This window comes from Ambystoma mexicanum, chromosome 9 (assembly GCF_040938575.1).
Source record: "Ambystoma mexicanum isolate Mex_15411 chromosome 9, UKY_AmexF1_1, whole genome shotgun sequence".
Taxonomy (NCBI): Eukaryota; Metazoa; Chordata; class Amphibia; order Caudata; family Ambystomatidae; genus Ambystoma; species Ambystoma mexicanum.
In genome coordinates, this window is record NC_090931.1 from 543,442,843 (window position 1) to 543,464,477 (window position 21,635).

Sequence of the window (21,635 nt, forward strand, 5' to 3'; positions counted from 1 at the left end):
TGGCCGCTCAACAGCGCCCCCCCGGAGCAGTTGCTTTTTAAAGTTAAAGTACAGGAATCCACTCTTACTTTTTCAATGTTCCCCTTCAATATCCTGGTCTAAAGAAATAATAAAGTAATGAACTAGTCAACTCCTATTTCCAATCTTTGTTTATTCTATGGATTCATCCCTACATGAGCCTACTTTTGTGCTAAACTCATTTTGTTGTCACAAAAATATTTACCTAATGGCTTTCCACTAAGGTTAAGTAGAAATTTTTAAAATTGCGCCTACAAACTTGACGTAACGTTATTACGTAATGCGTGTGACATCATGATTGTATCTTTCATTTGTATACATTAGCTTAAAGATTTCTATTAGTATAAATCCTGTTTTTTAGTCGAGTCTCCCAGAGTGCATTTATTGATGTCCTCGTGCGGACCTCCTCTCAGAGTGTTTTTCAATCATTAATACTTTTCAACTTAACGACAAACCATAGTGTGCACCGCTCATTTTACACTAACCCCGACAGGTCTCCGAGCAGCCATAGAAGGAAGCAACCCGGCTCCTCCTCAAAGGGTGTCTCTGCGGGTTCATCCTCTGCAGCTTCAACAGATCAGAAGAAGCAATGTCATGACAAACCAGGTCCACACAAAACCAGTCTGCTGCAGGCTCCCTTGTCATCTTCCACATTGGCAGATCATCTCCCAGTACTGCTGAACGCTGTCCATAGTCTCCAAAGTTTAACGCCTTTCCATTCCTCTCTGCCCTCCCTCCTTTCCACCTCTGATCAAGATAGGCTCCAATCCTCTTCTGGAAGAGATCAACAAGCTCCTCTTCATGAAGGCAATAGAAGTCACCTTTATGGTTAAATTGGTCCGCTGCAGAACCTGCAATAAGTGGCTCAGATGGGAAAGATGTTCTTCCCAAGAGGAGTTACATACTGCAATGTCATGCAGGTATCCCATGCAGAAACTTTCTAGCCCATTCAGCACATAATTTACCAAGCTCCGAAAGGTGGCAGATGTATTCTTTAGTCCAAACGGCATCACCCTAAATTGGTAGAAGCCTTCTGGGGTGGAGAATGCCTTTTCTCCTTAGCACAGTCTGATAAAGCTATTTGCCAATAGCCTGTGGTGGGGTCAAGTGTGCTGAGGAATTTGGCTGAGCCAAATGTATCCACCAGCTCCTCTGTCCTTGGTGAAGGGTGTGAATCAGTGTTAGTGACAGCATTTGAGGCCCTGTAGTCCACACAGAATGTTAAGTCTTTAGATCCTTCCCTTGCTACTAGTACAACTGGACTAAACAAGTGTTCAATTATTTCCAGATCCAACATCTTGTTTCCCTCTGACATGATGTGGTGCCTTACAGATTCTGACATCCTGTAGCCCATGCTTTTTACAAGTACACTATCACCAGTGGGTATCAGGTAATAATATCGCCATATATATGGTCGCCGTTAATAATATCGCCGGGAAAATGGCGACGGGGGCAAAAAAAGAAAACAAAAAAAGAAAAAAAAAAGTTTGGGGGTTGCGGGGGTTTCCCCTGCATGTTCCATGCAATAATGTCGCCACAAAAAACTGCCATTTTTCGGCGATATTTTTGCATGGTGAGATTTTTGTGGCAACATTATTACATGGAACCCACCAGTGTCAATGTCATGTTGGCGCCAAGGAGTCAACCCTGGTGTGGTGGAAAATAGAGACACAAACTGATTTAACACATATTTGCACTCACTCTGCTGCTAATGAGTCAGTTGTGGAGAGAGGGCTACCCCTTCCACAGAGAAATCTGAAGAGCTACCCCTGAGGCGATCCGGTAATGGTTCACTCAGCTCTTCCTCTTTGGCTGAGGCTAGGAGTAGGCCTCCTATTTTGACTCTAGGGCGGAAAGCCTTCAATCTGTTGGTGTGAAAGACCCTTGGAGTTACTCAAGTGCACCCAATAATTGACCTTTCCACGTTTTTTACCAACCATCTTGTTGGGGCCAGTCCACGTATTCTGTAGGGCTCTGGGCTTTACTGGAACAATGACAAGTACCAGCTGTCCTGGAGTAAACTCTACTTGAGAGGCCGTCTCATCATACCAGTGCTTTATTAGTTCCAGGCCAGCTCTCAGGTTTTGACTTGCCTTAGTTATCATCATGGTCATCCTCCTCCTGAGGCCTAGCAAGTAATCTACAACATTTAAGGTGGTGGAGGGAGGAGGAGACTCCCAACCTTCCTTAATCAGGGCCAAAGGACCTCTGATTGGATGACCAGACAGGAGCTCCAATAGGCTAAATCCTACGCCCTCTGGAAGAACTTCCCGGTAAACAGATGACAAGGTAGGAGATCCCATTCCTTCTGACGGGCTCTACAATGGTACCCATCATGCTCTTCAAGATTCTATTGTATCTCTCCACCAAACCATGGGTATGTGGATGGGAAGCGGTTGAGAACTTATAGGAGACTACAAGGCTTCCACATGACTTGCATGTATTGGGACATTAAGTTGGTTCACCGATCTAATGCAACTTCTTGGGAAAGCCCACAAGGGGTAAAGATCCCCATCAAAGCCTTGGCTACTGCCTGAGCAGAGCCAGTTCTCATTGGGATTGCGTTAGGATACCAGGTGGCATAATCCAGTACAACAAGAAATGAACCTGCTGCCTGGGGTGGTTGGAGGATCAAGGGGACCAATGATATAGATCCATACTCTCTCAAATGGGAATCCCTCAAATGAGTGGCCCCAAGGGTGCATTGTTCTTCCCACCCCTCTTCCAGACATTGACAAGGGGAGTAACTCTTGCAGTGGCCTTTTATTGGGACCCCCATCTTCGGCCAATAAAGTTATAAGGGCAATCTAGATGTCCAGAGAGTGGTACCTCATGTGCCAACTGCAATAGGAAGTTGCTAAATTCCGTCCTAAGGGGGCCACCCTCTGCCAACAAAGATTGCAAGTCAGGATGGTCTCTAGGATTCAGCACTTCTCCTTGGCCCAGGAGGATCTGCTGTGTCATAGACCAGTTCTTAATTCATTGCCTTGCAGGACTGCCCCAGGGACCTCGGTTTGTACACCACCAGGAATGGTTGCAGTCATGCCATTTACTGTTAATGGGATGGATACTATGAGGAGCATTTAGATGGGGCCACATGCAAGCCTAATAGGCCCCAAGGAGTATTAGCCACTACCTCAGCAGTGACAAGTGTCTCGTCCACTACTGTGATGCTGACACCAGCATCTCTAACGTCATTGGTTTTGTGACCATCAATGATCACACTAGCCTTGAAATATCTTTTGGTATTCTCGTGGATTGAGTTATAGACATCCTGACTTTGCTTTTCCCAGCACCCACAGGACACTAAGGTAACTCTTACCTCAACATTAATGGGCTCTTGGGCAACAGAGTGAAACACTGCACCTGTCGCGATTCCTCCATCTTCTGGCCAGATTGTTAAGCAGACCGATGGGACCCACACAGGTTACCCTTACACCTGGGGTCCCATTTCACATGATCATTAGCCCACAAACCACACATTTCCCAAATGTGCTTTTTGTGGCCCTGTTTGGGATGAGATTTTTCAGACCGCTCTTTTTCCTTTTGTTTCTTCCCCTCCTCAGTCTTATGAGGAGCTCCCTTATCATTCTGGGTCACCCTGTTGGCTACCCATAAGTCAGCAGCAGCTGCCAGCTTCTTGGGATCCAATTCCTTGCAATCAGCCAAGTGCTGTCAGTTCTGGGGAACATGCATCAAAAATATGTTCAAGCCGATTCCAAGATGGCTGCCGACTGATGAACACCACGTCGCCCGAGCTCTCTGAACCGCTCTGGCCCTGACGGTGTCACCAGCGAGCTAGCTACAGTAAGAAGCCCTCCCCGGCCGATTTTATATCCCTCTTTTAGGGGAGCAGAGGGCCAGTGAGCCCAGAAACAGCCTGCAGCTGAAGCGGGGGGCGCCCGGAGTAACAACAGGGGAGCCCTGTGGTCGTCTGGCTTGGAGGGGGTGGCGCAGCGCGGTCCTCGTCAGCTATCGTGAAGATCTTGCGGCTGAGCGGAGAGCTTCAGCGGTGCGGACCATCTGCGGCGAGGACCCACTTGCAGAGTGATTGCCATCTGAAGCGGTGAAGCCGGCTCTACGGGAAGGTGGGAAGCCGCAGGCCACCCAAGTACAGCACATTCGGGAGGCAGTGGTGGCACGGCCCCGGCGGCTCATCAATACCAGCTGCCGGGGCAGTGTGAGGTGCGCCCCTCGGCAGAGGCGGATCGAGGAGCGGTGAGCGGATGGGGAGCGGCTCCCAGACCGAGGGAGCAAGCAAGTACCATGCAGAAGGGGAGGCCCCCCGCGGGATCTCTCAGCAACGGGCAGGCCGCCCATCAAGTAAGGAGTGAGGGAGGGGGGAATCCAGAGAGTAGCCCACGGTAACAGACAGCGGCGAGCCATATCAGAGGGAGAGAGAGTAGGCCTCCTCTGGACCTCTCAGGTTAGCTGCCGGGTGAGGGGTCTCCAGTGGGATTCCCCGGCCGAGGCGGCTGTCACTACTTGGCTGACTTCAGAGGAGATTTAAGCAATTCCATGTAGCCCAGCCTGGGAACGGACCGAGCCTTAGAAGCACGCAGGCCCTTGGGGCCATATCAGAACATGTAGAAAGGCCAGGCAAAGGGCTCCAGATCCAGAAGTTCCCACATCGCGGCAGAACTGCACTGGACAGGTTGGGCTGGCTGCCATCCCGGGTGCACATCCCATCTACTCCACTAACACCAGCAAGCGCATTGAAGTGGTTGAGGGCTGGCGTTAAAAGCCAGGACACAAGCCTTACCTACATTTGAAAGAAGCATCCTCCACAATGTCTAGGAATAAAAACAAGGATCAACCCCCAGCGGTAAAAAATATTAAAAAGGCCCATGATGGAACACTCACTGGGTTCTGGTCCCAGGAGACTGAGGCGGAAGGGGGTCAGCCCGGAGAAGAGGCAACAGGGGATACAATACAGGAATCCATTCAAAACCCCCAAGATGCATTGGTTACACACAGGATGCTCAAACAATTCATGGGGGAGTTGGTAGACAAAATCACTGCAGCAGGCCAGAGACAGATGGGATACCCTCAGGGAAGACCTAGCGGAAGGTCTGTATTGCTCTCCTCTGAAAAGTGCACAGAACTACCATAAATCACCAATGCAATTATAGAGCAAATACTTCAACCCAAAAACAGACACAATAATTCACAGCCACACACACTTTAGAAGATAATCAGCTCTTTACGGCTATTTATTCAAAGCTTACAGGTACATAGAAATAACTCATAAAACTAACATGGACATAGATCACAGAAAACATAAAAAAGTCAAAGAAAGAATACATCACCGCGAGCCTATTATCATTCTTCATCTCGCCAATTTACGGCTGGAAGACCCCAAGGACAGCCAGGACGAGAGTGCCACAGCTGACAGGAAGGCCAGACGGAGCGTCCTTCTCTGGCTGAAGTCTCACCTGATCTCCCCCCCCCAGATCCTCCTTTATAGGCACTCCAAAAAAAGGAGTTAATTCTCGAACCTTCTGGAATTGCGCCTGCGCAGTTGAGGAACAGCCGTCGGTTGCCAGCTGGGTCAACTGAGAACCCCCCCCCCCCCTCTAAGGAATGCAGGGCCTCCCTGCTCTAAAACTCAGAAAAAACATGCTCCACGGAGAACAGTAGCAAGTCATAACAACGTTAGCTTTTCCCAGCAGAAATGGCCTTGACTGCATACCAAGTTTGAAAAAAGCATGATTGTCTCAGCACTGTGAATCTAACACTTCAGCAAAATGTGTGCAGCCTTTCACTGCGAAGTGAAGTAAATATCCAACATGGCTCCGAGCACTCCCAGAATGCATTGTGCCTGCGCCATTTTGAACTAAGCATAAATTGAGCAGAACAAGGTCTCAGGGAAATCAAGCGGGACATCAACAATGTGGAGGAGAGGGTTGATATTAATGAACGGGCCATACAAGAGATGACAGAAGATGCACGGAAGACGGAAAACCTGTTAGAGAGCCTAGCTGTGGCAACTCAAAACCTAGAGTTGCAGGCGGAAGAGTTGGAGAATCGCTCCAGAAGAATCAATATCCGGGTTAAAGCCCTCCCAGAGACAGTTCAGACCCAAGACCTCATGCAAGCTCTAACGACCATTTTTATGGACCTTCTAGAAGACGAGTCAGGCTTGAATATTCAGTTCGATAAAATCCACAGGGTGGGGTCTCCTCGACCTGAACCTGGTGCAAAACTTAGAGATGTCTTGGTGGCCATCCATAGCTTTGTCACTAAGGAGAAGATTCTGCAAAAGGCCATAAAGGCAGGTAGTATCACCTATAATGGCTCAGAGATATTTCTATACCAAGACCTAGCGCAGGTGACTTTAGCTAAAAGGACGCGAATTAATCCGGTTCTGAAGCACCTACGGTCACAACAAGTAAAATACAGGTGGTCTGACCCGTTTGGACTGTCTTTCACCTGGCTGGGCAGGCAGCACAAGATAACGACATGTGAGCAAGGATTGGAGGTACTGGAAATAGAAGAGCAGCAGTTGCTGGGCACGACCGTGGCAGGCTCCCGCCGTAAAACACCCAAATCATGGGAATGGACTACAGTAAGCTCTAAGCCCCCAGCAAAACAGGTTCATCCTTCAGCTCAACACAACAGGCAAAAAACTACTACGCATGGGGCTCAAAATGACCAGCTGGAGGGCTCAGTTGGACCCGCCCTTTCGAGAGAAAACAGTGTGTAACAAAGCAAGTCTGGGGAGGGCACTTGCGAGATAAGAAAAGGGCACTGTCATAGGTTAACATCAAATTCACAGCGAGGTGTTGGCGGTGAAGGGAGGGGAGAAGATCTTGGTATGGGATGGGATAATCCTGCGATGTTTCAAACTGGGAAAATGCTAGAGCTCAGCTCTCATAGATACGACACGAGGGGGGCAAATTCCCAGCTGAGCTCGCCCAGGGGTAGAGTGGAGCGGGCGGGATTGGGGGGGAGGGAGGGCAATTTGTTGATCAAGGAGATTTTAACTCTCGAAGCTCATCCTATAACGAGTTCCCAACAACAGCAATCGGTTGAGGCACAGCCTGAGGGTCACGGGGGACTCACTCCCAGTATTCCAATCTCTTCTAAAATGGGGCAAATGACGATATTGTCCTTGAATGTTAATGGGTTAAACTCCCCACATAAAAGGCAGAAAGTTGAGAGGTTTGTGCGAAAGGAGAAGCCTCATGTAGTTATGTTGCAGGAAATGCATATTCGAACCCAGGACTCCCATAGAGTTAGATTGTGGGGATACTCTAGACTCCTACAGGCCACGCAGTCCGCTAAAAAAGGGGGGGTGGTTATTGCGGTGCGAGATGGAGTAGACTTGGCGGTTAAGACCTTGCAGTGGGATTCCCAGGGAAGATATATGGCGGCGGTACTAGAGGGCAGAGGAGAGGTTTATACAGTTGCAACAATCTATGCGCCCAACACTGGCCAGGATTCATTCATGATAAAAACCCTCATCAAATCGAGTAAATTTGGTCCAGGCCGCATTATACTAACAGGGGATTTTAATATGGCATGGGAGCCTCACAGGGATAGGAGTAGGCTGCTTTGGGGTTCACCGGGTGGGCCCTCTGCGGATTTAAAAGTGAAGGTGAGAGATTTGGCATTGGTTGATGCGTGGAGGGAAACTCGGGGGGATGCCCCTGGATATACTTTCTACTCATATGCATATAAAACCCATTCGCGCATTGATTACGCCTGGGTATTTAGCTCTCTTGTAGGAAATATAACAGATATCACGCTAGGCCCCATATCGATCACTGTCATGGCCACTCGGGGCCTCTGGGCCGCATCACAGTGCTCCTGCATGGCCCCAAGGGCCCAATCATGCCCCCCAAGACTCTCCTGGAGTCAGTCCTGGCACGTTTGGCGCCAAGCTCATATGGCAGAAGAAGGAGCTGGAGCTCTCAATGGGAATGGAACAACATGGCTGCCCCCACATGGTTCAGTTCAGAACTGAACCATGCGGTCTAGCATCTAGGGTGTGGTCCGGCCTGAAGGCACCTGGGATACCTGCAGACTATTTAAGCCACGCCCGAGCTGCAGCACACGCTTCGCATTGCTCTGCATTCGCAGCGTGACATTCACCGTGATCTGTCCTCAGCATTCCAGGCCTGCACCTGCAAAGGAAGAGAACAACACCATTAGCCATGCTTAGCTGCTTGTCAATCCAGCTCCTGTCGTTCGCTCCAGTGTCACCTCGGAAGCTCATCCTCGCTTGTAAACAGCAACCTGGAGGAGGAAAAGGAAAGATAACATTAGTAAGCGTTCGCTTCCCTCATTCAAGCATCATTCGGAAGCACGCTTACCTGAGCGGAACTCGCTGTTGGTTTATTCCGTGCCGGCCTCCATCAACCTGCAAGAGAAAGGCAAGGTGGGTAGCTCTCATACTTACTCGACAGGCGTCTGGACAGCATCCACTCATCGCTCTGCATCCGCCCAGCCGCTCACCATCCAGAACATGACGGCGGCCTGCAAGAGAAGAATATCACAGGTTAGCAGACAGCAAAAGCAACCATAGCACCGCATTCCGCGCATTCACTTACCATCTCGAGCACAGCCCTCTCAACCAGCTCGATGTCTTCATCATCCCTTCTGCACCTAGAGAGGAGGAGGACATTAACAAAGGCAATTACAATTACGGACAAATATCAAGAACAATAGACTTACCTGAAGAACTGAGTCGCAGCAGGTCTGGACTCTCGGGCCCGCGCCAGTGAAGCAACTTGGCAGCAAGTGCCCCACTCATGACGCACTCCTGCACAGAACTGCAGGGCGGAGAGCGCATCTTATCGAAATCCAAGGTGAGGAAAACTCTAAAGGGGTTGTTGGGGTTCACAAGGGAGGTGGGCCCAGAGAGAAAGAGATTGTGGTCTAAACCAGAACTCATGTTTTCCAGACTAGATCCTCGGCAGAACGAGAATCCAGGGGAGGCGAATCCAGGTCGGGAGCAGTCCAACCAAGTCGGGTGGCATCCCTGTGGATACCAGGTGAGCGTTACATCTCTGATCATGCTCCCATTCTATTGGGGATCACCAGGCCACGCAGGGCGCCTGCTCTGTGGAGCTGGAGATATCCTACGTTACTATTTAAGGACCCTATCCTGGTCAGGGAACTTGAACAAGAAATTGAAGAGTTCGTCCATCATAATTGCTGGGAAGACACCATGCCACAGATCTGGTCGGGCGCCCTCAAAGCTATGATAAGGGGGAAAATAATAGCGATTAAAGCGAGAAGGGAACGGGAGATGCGATTGGAGGAGGAGCGGCTGGGTAGTAGGCTCAAAGACACAATGGCACAGATGGCCGAGAAGCAAACAAGGGCTATTGAAAGAGAGGTCCGTACGCTTAGGGCCCAGCTGAATCTCATCCACTCTAGAGAGGCAGAAAGGAACTTGCTGTGTTTGCGGCAAAAATATTATGTTAAGGTGAATAAAACAGATTGCCTGTTAGCCAAGATGCTCCGTAGGGAGGAGAGAGATAAAACGATTTTGAAAATTAGGGGAGAGGGGGAACAGGCGTATAGCTCTAACAGTGAGATAGAGAGGGAGTTCTGTAAATTTTACACAAACCTCCTATTCCTCACGCAACCCGGATCCTAGAGCACATGAGAGATACCTGGAAAGAGTTAGTCTCTGGCCTATAATGAAAGAGGATAGAGAACGGTTGGAAGGGGAAATAACTGTAGATGAGGTTAGAAAGGCGGTCTCTGCCCTGGCAACCAAGGCCCCAGGCCCGGATGGCTTTGTAGCTGAATTTTACAAGCTATACAAGGAAATCCTAATCCCCCATCTCACTAGATTGTTTAATCACATAGGGTCAACTGGGCTGTTGCCAAGGTCAATGGAGGAGGCAAAGGTGATTCTTATACACAAGAAGGGTAAAGATCTGGAGTTGTGCGGGGCGTACCGACCGATCGCCTTAATAAATGTTGACGCCAAGCTATACACTAAGGTCCTGGCGTCTAGATTGGATACCATTATGCCCACAATAGTCCAGGGCGATCAGGCAGGTTTCATAAGGGGTCGCCAGATGGCCGACAACGTTAGGAGAATAGCACACCTGATGGAAAAAGCGCACAGGAAAGGGGTTCCGGCTCTCCTCCTGGCAATAGACGCTGAAAAGACGTTTGATCGGGTGGAGTGGAGCTTCCTCCGGGCCATGATGACTAGAATGGGGTTTGGCCCTAAGTTTATGGATCGGGTTATGGCTAATTATCAAAATCCGACCCTCAGACTAGCGATCAATGGTCGAATATCTGGACCTGTGGAGGTTGGGCGCAGGACAAAACAGGGTTGGCCCCTCTCACGCTGCTGTACACTCTCCACTTGGAACCTTTTCTAGCCGCTGTTAGGGCCGCAGTAAACATAAAAGGCATACCATTTGGAGGGCAAGAGCATAAAGTAGCTGCTTTTGCAGACGACTTGCTCTTTACACTGATAGACCCGAAGGTATCTCTCCAGGCGCTCTGCAAGGAAATTGACCAATTTGGGCAAATTGCAGGCCTGAAAATAAATCCAAGTACGTCCGAAATACTAAGTTTGGGATTATCACCATCCACTGAGCAATATATTAGGAATACCCACGCCTTCGGATGGGCAGATAAGCACATTAAATATCTAGGAGTACACCTTACAAGGACTGTAGGAGAACTCTTTAGGGCATATTACCTCCCCCTGATAGAGAAAATTAAATCAAAATTAGTTGACTAGGGTCCCCTGAATATTTCCTGGCTAGGACGCATTAATGTACTAAAGATGGCAATTTTACCTCAGCTCTTATACCATTTTGCGCCCCCCCAATCATAGTCCCATGTAGTTTCTTCAGAGTGTTACACAAGATTACGAGTCGGTTTATATGGAACCGAAAAAAACCGAGGGTGGCAGCATCTCTCATGAGGACACTTAGCTCCCGGGGGGGGTTGGGCGAGCCAGACTTCAGGGCGTACTACCTTGCATCTCAGATTAGAATCATTAGAGACTGGCAGAGGGACGATCCAAACAAGATGTGGAGGCCAATGGATAGAGCGGTAGTTGCGGGGCATCTGGAAGGAATGCTCTGGAAGCCAAAGGCAGATAGAACCCCCCAAATGTGTGCAAGCAATATCACAACGGCTGTGGGAGAAGCGTGGAACTCTGCAGTGATATGATCCCCTATTACCACATTCCCTTCCCCATATGCCCCTATATTTGAGAACCCACAATTCACTCCAGGGTGCAAGAACATGAGATTTGATGCATGGTACAGGGGTGGCTGTCGAATGATACAGGACATGTACCAGGAGGGTAAAGTTAAGGACTTTGAGAGGTGCAAGGTGGACTTTAATTTAGATGAATGCCACAGATATGGGTATATACAACTGCAACATTGGCTGTCTCACCCGGTAATGCGTCAGGCAGGCACACGATTTCAAACTCCTTTTGAGAAATATTTAGATACGCACACAGGGAATAGGGGGCTAATGGGATCCCTCTACAGATACATAAAGGAGGGGGAAAACCCCCCACACAGGAAATACATGAAGAAATGGCAGGAGGACACTGGGATAGTCATTGGGGAGCAGGAGTGGCAACAGCTGTGGAGTCAAATACTGAAGTTAACTAGGTCCATCCAGGTTCGCGAGTTCTAGGTAAAACTACTGGTCCAGTGGCATCTAACCCCGATCAGATTGAATAAGATCTATTCGCTTTTGTCCCGGGAGTGCTGGAGAGCCTGTGGGGAAATTGGCATTTGGGCTCACATTTGGTGGGAATGCCCAAAATTAAATGCATTCTGGGATCGAATACGCCAGGCAGTGGTCCATACCTTGGGGAATGTGGGGGGCAAGAACAGAGGGCTGGACATGATGGGATTGGTTGGAGTCCTGCGTGACATTCCCACCAGGTCCCGCCGAAAGGTATATGTTATCATGATGATGTCGGCAGCCCTGGTGCTGGCACATAGATGGAAGTCCAAAGAACCACCACAAGAACACGAGTGTGTTACTAAAATGTGGTCGGTTCTAGCTATGGAGTGGCTCACTTACTCAATACAAGGAGAGCATATGAAATACAGGACAGACTGGTCTGAATTGATAGGATAACTAAAGGAGGAAGCATGCAGAACTTGGTGCCCGAAGTCTATGACGTTGCTGGGAATTATAGACCCTCAGGAAGATTCAGGTTTTTTTGTTTGCATCAGTTGAATGTTTTTGTTTGTTGATAGAAGAAATGTTAATAAAAATCAAGTTGAAAATAAAATATGTTCAAGCATTAACAGATTTATCATGCCTCCAAATGTTTTAACTGTGTGGCCTTCAAACCACCCTTCCAGGTTTTTCAGGGAGTCTGATGAACATTATCCTTCTTGTTCTGTTCCCTAAATATTTTGAAGTATTGGGCAGGTGTGTTCCCAAACTTGGCTATGGGTACCTGCCTCCCTAACTGCTACTTAGATTGATCAGTTGCATCCATCTCTAGGATAGCACTCTACCCACTCTGAGGGAATCTGCTTAGAAGCCAGGGTACCTGATCTGGGGAATTCACCTTCTGCTTAAGATATGCCATCTCAAATACTTTTCAACCAATCCATAATGTCATTCTTCTCATACATACTCACCAACTCCATAGGCCTTCTGGGGTGAGAAAAGCTGGAACAAACAAGGAATAAGCGGGCATCAGCTGGTATATTCACTTCAAGTCGAGTAATTCCTATATAAGAAATCTCTGCTTCGTAATAAATCAAAACGTTTTCCAGGAGCTGGGTGTGATGAGTCTGGAGACACCCTGACTCAAAAAACATATGAGGACGGAGACTAGATTGCAAACCCAGTCACACAGCCGCTCTCCATTGTACCCAAACTGGGTTATGAAATAATCGTTGAAATGTTCAAAATTATTGGAACCTAATATATAAATTGAACATGGCAAATTTCAAAAATTGGCAGAATCCTTGTTGTGTTTCAAAGGATAATATTTTATCAAAAACAATTCTTTCCAAGCAAGGTCACTAATTGATTCTTAGTGAGGAAGCAGCTAGCACATCTCTTGTTTAAACAGACTTATTGCGCCAATGCATTTCGGAGAGTGTTCTCCTTCATCAGGGCAAGTCTGTTATTGCAAACATTTACAGTGTACATCAGTGAAAACAATCAATGTAATAAAATAAAAATAAACATGGTAACATACCAAACGTGGGTAGATTCAGGTGAGGATTGGAATACCGAAGGACAAGAAAACAGAAGAGAAGTAAAAATCGAGAACAATTTGCCTGTTGTTCAGTGTCAAATCAAATAAGAATGCCGTTTACCTGAAGAGTGTCAAGCCCGTAGGTAAAGAATCAGTACTAATGCCGTATGTGTAGTCACAAAGTGCTTTCAGGAGAACGCCAGATTAATACAGGGCAGGAACGCGTGTAACGTTCTGTGGATAGATATGGAGTCTGAATCAATAAACCGTTCCAGCGCTGGGTGCTGGATTCTCAAAAGTGAAAAAGAGCTGCGTAATGCATACCTGTTGTGTCTATGCTGCTTGCAGAGCTGCTGCCGACGCCGAGTCGGTCAATCGTAACGCTGTGTAACACCATTGCCATGGTAGCGGTGCTGTTAAAGCCTCGTACTCTTATCGTGTCAAAGATTGGCGCGTTACGGTGCAACGGGGACTGATCACTGCAAATGCAGTAATTCAGAGTCAGATTGCAAAGGAAAATAATTACCAAGTACTGTAGACGGGTCATGAAAATAAAATGAGTGTAATCCCGGAACTGGAAAAAAACATGAACATAAAAAAAATAGTCAACTGGCAAGTGCAAGCCGGTCGGAGTCAATCAAGAAAGGAAACTGAATGTAGGGTAGAGTATCAATGTCAGGTAGGTGCATCAGTAATCGAGAGGGATCCGAGAAAGCTGGAGCCATTCCCATAAAAAAATATTTAAAAAAAAATAAAACAAGAAGCAGAATCCAAAGACATTCTCTTCAATTCTGTCTGGTGTCTGATCCCTTTCTGGTTGTCTCTCAAGGAAGGCTTTCTTTCTTTATCCTCCCATTCCTTATCCTTTAAATGTCCATAATGTTGTCTCTAAATCAATTTCTTTTTGTCTGATTTGAGCTTTTTTCTCCTCCAACCCAAGGTTATGGGACTGTGTTAGAGACACTCTAGTTTTAGAGGAAGGATGCCTGGGAGGAGAGGTGGAAGGCGCCCTTCTGTTAAATGGCATGGCAGAGAAGATTGATAAGCTATGAGGGATTGTATCAAATAATTTCCCCACCTTTTGTACTGAGCCACTTGTCCTTACACAATTTTCCAAGTCTATAAGCCTTGATGAGTAAGGGTCTTTACTGGTAAGTCTTCCATATTGAACTTGTATATAACCTATGGTTAGCAAGGTTTATTACAACCCCAGTTTAGCAAAGGCACTCTCTTAAGTAGGCTTGACCAAGCAGCAAAGCTGACCTAAGGAGGGAAGGGGGCACTGTTGTGTAGTACAGCTCTCAGTTAGCAGATCAATTAAGTAGTAAAAGACCCACACAGGTAAGTTATAAAATAACAATCTACAGTACTATGCTAAGGCACACTTTAAATATTCAGTGTAAGAAGGAAATACTTTAGAGCATCTATACAACTCGGTTACACTCCACTTTAAATTACTTGGGCATACAACATATACAATAAATGCAATATTTTAAAGTAGGGAGTAGGTGATGTCAACACATTTAAGCCGATACATTATACTAACTTTAAAATTTCAGCCCTAATCTATCCCAAGACTAAGTCTTTTAGTTGTCCCAAAAGCTTCCTGAGGATGGAAGTGAGTAGCCAGGAGGGCACATTCAGTTAGTGCAGGTACAGTACCAAAGTTCAGTTAGTTGTAGGGCAATTGCAACAATGTCCAGTTCCAGTGAAGAGGAGTAACTCCCACCCCTGGAGTTCTTTGGGAGGACCCCCAGAAGTATTGATCCGTATACCACCACCCAGCTCTAGGGACTTTGCGCCCAATGCAAACACAATGGACAGGTCAAGAGATAAAAGGGATCGCAGGCCCGGAATCCCCTAGAAAGTTAGGAATGTTACCAGTGGTCCATGGCAGCACTCCACATATGGTGGTGGTTAGGGGGAGTGCTACCATAGGAAAGCATAAGCCACAGACCAAGGGGAGAGGTCTCCCTTACTTGATCATTTTAAGAAGAGGTCCATTGGAGCATGCCAGAAGTGGGATTGATAAAAAGGTCTCGCTCATCTCTGGAGGCAAAGAAAATTGTGAGACAAAGCAGTACTGCACATGTATACGCTGGCACAGGGGGTGTGGGCAGGAATTGGGGCCAGATTAACTGCCACCATCCCCCTCAGGGGTAGGACTGGCTCTTGATTTCTCCCTGGTAGACTTCCCCCGCTCCCCCAAACTCCCAGCTGAGAGGGGTTCCCATTGCCTCTTGACAAGTCCAGTGCACTGGCCTTGTCATATGGGCTAAAGGCAAACTCATCTATATAGAATTCCTCTGGGAACAATCTAGGTGACACCTTTGAGGGACCTCGATTGGCTAATACCTTTCAATTGCTCTGGGCACTAGCCTGATGTTCTGCACACTTCTATTCCTTTCCCATGTGTTCTATTCTCTCTCTCTCTCCCTTCCTCGTTACTCTCCTCCCTTCCCTTCCTCATCTCACTGTTTCCGTCTCTACCTGTCCTTCTGATGGCATCTCCTTCTTTTGACAACTCGCCCCTCTACACACCACTACTATTCCCCCCTCTTCAAACCACTATTGCTCCCCCTCTCCACGCTACTATTTCTCCCCCTTCTCCACACTGCTACTAGTACTTTCACCTCTACACCACTACTACTCCCACCTCCACACTGTTACACCACCTCCACACTACTACACCATCACACAACTATTACTTCTCACCTTCTCATCAGTCACCCTCATTTTGACTCATTGTCATCCCGTCATTCACTCCCTACTATCCCACTACTATTCTCACACATTGGCTACACCCTCATAACACACTACCCCTTTCTCACCAGACAATACCTCACCTTTTCTGTAAACCGCCTCCACACTCCTTTACAAAGTCCTTCCTCCTTCTGATATCTTGGTCCACTTCCTCTGACCTGACCAGAATAACGCACACCTTCCTTATCCTTTTCCCTCCTGTATATCCTTCGCACTCCTTCCATTGTTTCTCCCCTGCTGGTTCAGCAGGCCAATGAATTCCTCTCTTCACCTTTCGGGAGGTGTTAGAAACATTGCAATGTATATGAGAGGGTGTAAACCTTGCCCCTTTTTCTCATGCAGGCCGACCAAAGATCGTCAATGACGGCCTTCTACAGCAAATGTTCCATCTTGTGGTAGGTTCTCTAAAGGCCATTGGATTGCAGTCTTTATTGGGGAGCTGTTCTGCTGCTCTGACGCGTGAGGGTTGTTCCATGAAGCTGATTGCAGTCTGTTGGTGAGCCTCTCTTTCCTCAGTTACAACTGAGCGGAGCGGCCAATTTCTCATTTACAGCTGAGCTTTTTATGGAAAGGATTTCAGTATTCCGCCTTGATGTAGTCAGCTTTTCAGTATCTCGTAGCGATTTCTTGGTATTGAGCTGCCAGTTGGGGTGCATTGATACACGGTTACTCTCTGAAGACTTGTGTGAATTATTTTCTCTTCAATCCATCACTGGGCTTGCTGGTATTCATAGTTCTCTAAAACAAACAGAGAAAAACTGCCTGGCATCTTGCAACAGAGGTTTGAGGTGATCCACAATGGTACCATTTACAATGACTGTGGCTTGAAACGAAGGGACAGGGCCCTCCCCAGCTGCCAGCTTCCCCTTCAGCATTAGGACTGGCTTTGGCTTCCACCCTGATAGGCCTCCCACCCCAAGCTGAGAAGGGACCCCATCCCTTGATAGTCTGGTTACTGACCCTGTCACACTTAACACTCCCTTTAGCCTTCCATTGCATCCTGTCCTATTTTATTTATCGGAATGATTGTGCTAAAAAAGGGTTCACATACTGCAGTGGGATGGCCACGGTGACCACAAACAGCAGACGGTAAAGGAAAAAGTTAGCCATCTGTGGCCTTCGTCAATAGCAGCCAAAGTCTTGCAAATCAAACAACGCCCTTTGTGCCAGAGTCCCTATTTGAAATATCTGCAGGTAGCTGTTGAGTGTTGGACACCAGCACAGCCACTCAGTACTCCAGTTCTTTGGAGGAAGACCAGAGGCCTAAAGAAAGCAGCAGAATGATGCCACCGGTAGGTGCACGCCAGTTCGCTCACCAAACAAGAGCGCAGCCTGCTGTCGAGATATTCCATAACTGCGCTGGAGCCCGTGTCCCAGAGAAAGAAAGGTGCTTACAGGGAAGAGTGGTATGGTAAGAAGAATCCTCCTCACCACCACACAATCCCCTCCATCCTCAAGAGGACCACATATCAAACCAGAATGCTAATGAAGGGGATACGTCACAGCAGGGTAGACAAAGCAATAAGGGAGAAGACAGGTCAAGATATTGACCTACAGCTCGCTGGTACAGGGAAGGGAAAAACTGGTAAGATCGGACTTAAACCAGAAGAGAGCTCAACAAATGCAACAGTTTAAAAAGAATAAAGGGATATGAAGCACTACTAAACTGCAAGAGCAAGCAGTATAGAAAGAAGGAAAATTAGAGGAAGGTGTTGCTAATTTTCCATTCCAGAATTATTCAATCCATAGGTTCTGGAATGGATTTTCTTTGCTTGTTAAGTGTTGCATGTTAAAGAGCCTGCCAGTAAGATGTCAAACCACTTTTACATCATGACACAAGCTCACTTTTTGCTTATTTATTTTATTTATTTGCATTTTTGAAGCGCCCGGGGGCATCGAGGCGCTGTTACAGGAATATGTCTTAGTTGCGTATTTAGAACACGCTTAATACCCAGAGGTTTCTAAGTGCGGACCCGGGAATCGAACCTGTGTTGCTTTGTATTGCCGCTGAGCTATCCTCCCGGGACAAGAATCATTAATGCTATTTGCCATTCTACAGTATTCCTTTTTCCTTGCTTCTGTGTTGAGATTAACGGACTGCAGAGAGCCATTTTGTGGAAGTCTGTTTCGAAGGCACACTATATTGGATGATTTTACCATTGTATTTTGTTCACACCGTAGCATTTAGATGTATGGACTTTTAACATGCCCTTTTTAATGCACTTTTGAATTCCTCCAGATTTTGGAACTGTTTACACAATGGAAGACTTTCAAGAAGATTATGAGGGTGTTTTTTGCACGGCCTGTGAGTAAAATCCTCTTCTGAAGCATTGACAGAACAAAGATCAATTGCACTAAAATCGTAATCTTAGCATTGTTGTTGAATATATTCCCTGAATCAGTGTTGGTTTACAAGGGTTAAGTAGATTTTAAAATATGTGTCAAAGCTTATCTGTTGGTTTTATTGAGGTAACTGTCAGTATCCTTGAATCAAAGGACCTTCAATTCTGTGAGGTATATTGTTAGGCAAGAATGTATGCAGTACCCTGTCGGAGACCGCACCAACCTTGTCCTCTTGGTAATAGTTAACTCAACCTTTGGTATAAGCATGTACTACACAAATTGGTACAGTGACTGAGCAGCCAGGCGTCTCTCAAGAGGTTCCATGTGTTAAAATCGCAGCAAAAAGGCTGTGGTTTTGCTGCAGCAATCCATGTAAAGGATGCGGGGGACACCCCTGCAACCCCCAGACCCATTATACCATTTAAGGAGAGCAGGGGACGCCCCTGCAACCCCCTCTCCCCTTAAATGGTATAATGGGGTACACCTTTACCGGGCCAAACCACGTCATTTTTGCCGCAATTTTTTGTAAAGGCGACATTTTTGCCGCTAATTTATTACTGCATACCTCTCAAGAGGGGTCAATGTGAGCTGTAGGGTTGTAACATAGTTTCACAGAGACAAGTATCCAAATGAACACTTACACTGAAGGTTTCTTGATTAAACAATTATTTATTAATTTAAAATTCAGTTAAATAAGCCTTCCTTAGAAGGGAGCACTTATATAACACTTAAAATATACTTCAAAAATACACACTCTCCGTTTCAATAAATCAGTAGATGCCCATTTGGGATGACACACAGATACATCCTACACCCTGAGGTGACTTAAATAGCTAGGACACTGTGGACATTGATATACCACTGGCACATTTAGAGCAATACTGAGTTTGGTGTTAAAATGAAAAGGTTAGGGAATAAAACAATGGTTAACAAATATTCTTAAGCAGGTAAGCACTTTTGAACTCCCCAATGCAATGTAGATTAACCCTTTCCCAGCTAGACAAGTTATTGAATGTGTGACTTTTTGGAGGGATAGTTAAAGCACAAGGTCAGAGCTTAGAGTCTTTCAGAGAGCCAGGACAGCCAATGTCGATGGAGCAAAGTCTAGGAGAGTTGAAGCACTTCTTGAAGGTAAGTAAAAAGTCTTGCACAATGTTTTAGAAATCTTTGTAGAAAGTCAAATTGTTAGGGAGAATTCTCACAAATGTGCCAATTTCTCCCACCTTGGAGCCCTCCAGCTCTTTTGCTAAACTTTGGGTCTTTGAATTTTTTAAATCTCATGTGTTTTCTGTGTTGGTTTCTTTTTGATTATGGAGTTTTAGACAACTCCATAGGCATCATCTTTTCATTTGTCACACATCACCCTCTGCAGTGACACACGGAAGCCTTTTAGACTGTCCCAAGGTTTAAGTTCTCTGGGATAAACTATTGTTTCCCAGAGAATGTAAAGTTAAATTGACTTTACTAGTCTTTTTAAAATTCCTAGACCCAGCACACACTACCTTACAAAAGAGTGCTGGAGGGGTTATCTAGTATCCCCTGTGTCCTGAAACTTATGTAGTAGTCCAATGCTACCCTTTCCTATCGAAATGGCTGGTGGCAGTGGTTTTACAACGAACTACCATGATTTTGCCAGACCGTGAACAACGGTAGAGTTAAATCACAGGAGCCATGTTTTTCAATATGGCGTCTGAGCCCCCTCGGTAAAAACGGGTCCTGGTCATCTTTTTTCACAATTTCTTTTTGGAAAGGTCCTTCTAGAGTTTGTCTCTGCGCGCCAAACCAGGTTTGGTCCCTTTGGTCCTACGCCTTTGGCACCGGAGTGTCTGGGGTGGGCAGGAAGTGAGGGAGGTGCCCGAAACTCCTTGTGCTTAGTCTCCTAGGAGACCGAAATGCACTCTGGCGTGATTGGCTGGCTGACTGTCTGGCAAGGTCAGCCTCCCTGCTGGGTGAGTGGCAGTTAGGCTGGAATGAATGTGGTAAAACTGTTTAAAAGGTGAGTCTCTTGGCTTGGAAGGCAGAGTCGACCACTGAAACGAAACAACCGAAGACGAGCCGGAAGAGGACGGCTGCTGCAACACTGGACCGTTGTTTTGCCCGGTGGAGCCCTGCTGCAGGGCCGAATCGCCAAGTTCATCTCGGCAGAGAAGCCCTTCAAGGACGACTTCTTCCGTTGGTGGGATCAATCAACTCGTAAGCCACCTGGAGCCATTCTCGGAGCTGGTTGTATTTTCCTCAGAGTGCTGCAGGAAACTGAATAGCCAGGGAGAAGGACACCAGTTTGTGTGCTTGAAGACAGCTACTGGAATCGAAGAATTGCCAGTTTGCCAGCTTTGTGACCAATCCCCGTGCAGTGCAGGAGTCCCCTGAGGTCCTCCCTCTTGTCTCCACGACCGAGCTCAGGAACAGCAAGATCTGCAGGAACTGCCAGGACAGAAGTCTTCACCTGCATCTTTTTGTTCAATATTAAGGTGCTGTGAAAACCCGACGGAGAGAACTTACCTCTCACTGCGAAATTGCGTGAAACTTTGGCAGCTTGCAGGCCTAGCCAGCTTGTGACCTGACATATAAATTTCTTCTGAGAACTACTTCTGAGAAACGTGGCAAAAACGTTTCCGTTTATCTACCAGTACTGTTTTTACCTATACAAGACACAAGCCCATTGACTTTGGCCTACCTATTGCATTGGACCAACTCCTCTGGTGAACACAAACTATTTGCACTGTTTTAAAGTAACACTTATTATTCATTTTATTAACATGTGCCTTTTTGCTCCTACGTCAAATGCTCTGAATGCCATTTTGCTCCTACTTCAAAGTAGTTTAAATGTTTCAGAACCGGTTAGTGTGAAGTATTGTAGGATATTTTTGTGTGATATTGATTGCCTCCTTTTAGTGAATGTTTTCTAAATGACTGTGTAATAAATTAATAAGTGTTTTACAAGAAACCTTGAGTGTAAATGTCTATTTGAATACTTGTAATTGTAGACCTCTGTGTAACCTCATTACAAGCTCACATTCCCTCTTGAGATAAGCCTGGCTGCTCAGCTCGCTACCCAAAACTGTGTGGTACAGACTTATACCAAAGGTTGGTATTGTTTACACCTTTATTCCTAGTTGTGTGTAGTGGTCCCAAAGGGTACTGCATACAAACTTTGCCTAACAGAAATCACTGTTGGGCCACAAGCTTGGAGGCTTGTGAGGGGGCAGAGCTGCAAGCAACTCGTCAACAGGTAACAAAGACAAGCCTCAACTGAGAGCTAAGTACCCCTTAGTTCACAGTACCGTGGGTCTGAAGAAAGTTGTTCCAGCTGGCTTCTGTTCCGATTGTAGGTCCT

General features: G+C 46.7%; 1 protein-coding gene across 3 annotated transcripts in view; it reads left to right on the forward strand.

Moving 5' to 3' along the window:
- RNFT1 (ring finger protein, transmembrane 1) overlaps nt 1-21,635 on the forward strand; it is a 424,054-nt gene that overhangs the window by 327,425 nt on the left and 74,994 nt on the right. For all 3 annotated transcript variants that reach the window (XM_069615093.1, XM_069615094.1, XM_069615095.1), the window contains one exon: nt 18,195-18,260. In XM_069615093.1, the coding sequence (XP_069471194.1) occupies nt 18,195-18,260 (66 nt within the window). The remainder of the gene's footprint in view (nt 1-18,194; nt 18,261-21,635) is intronic.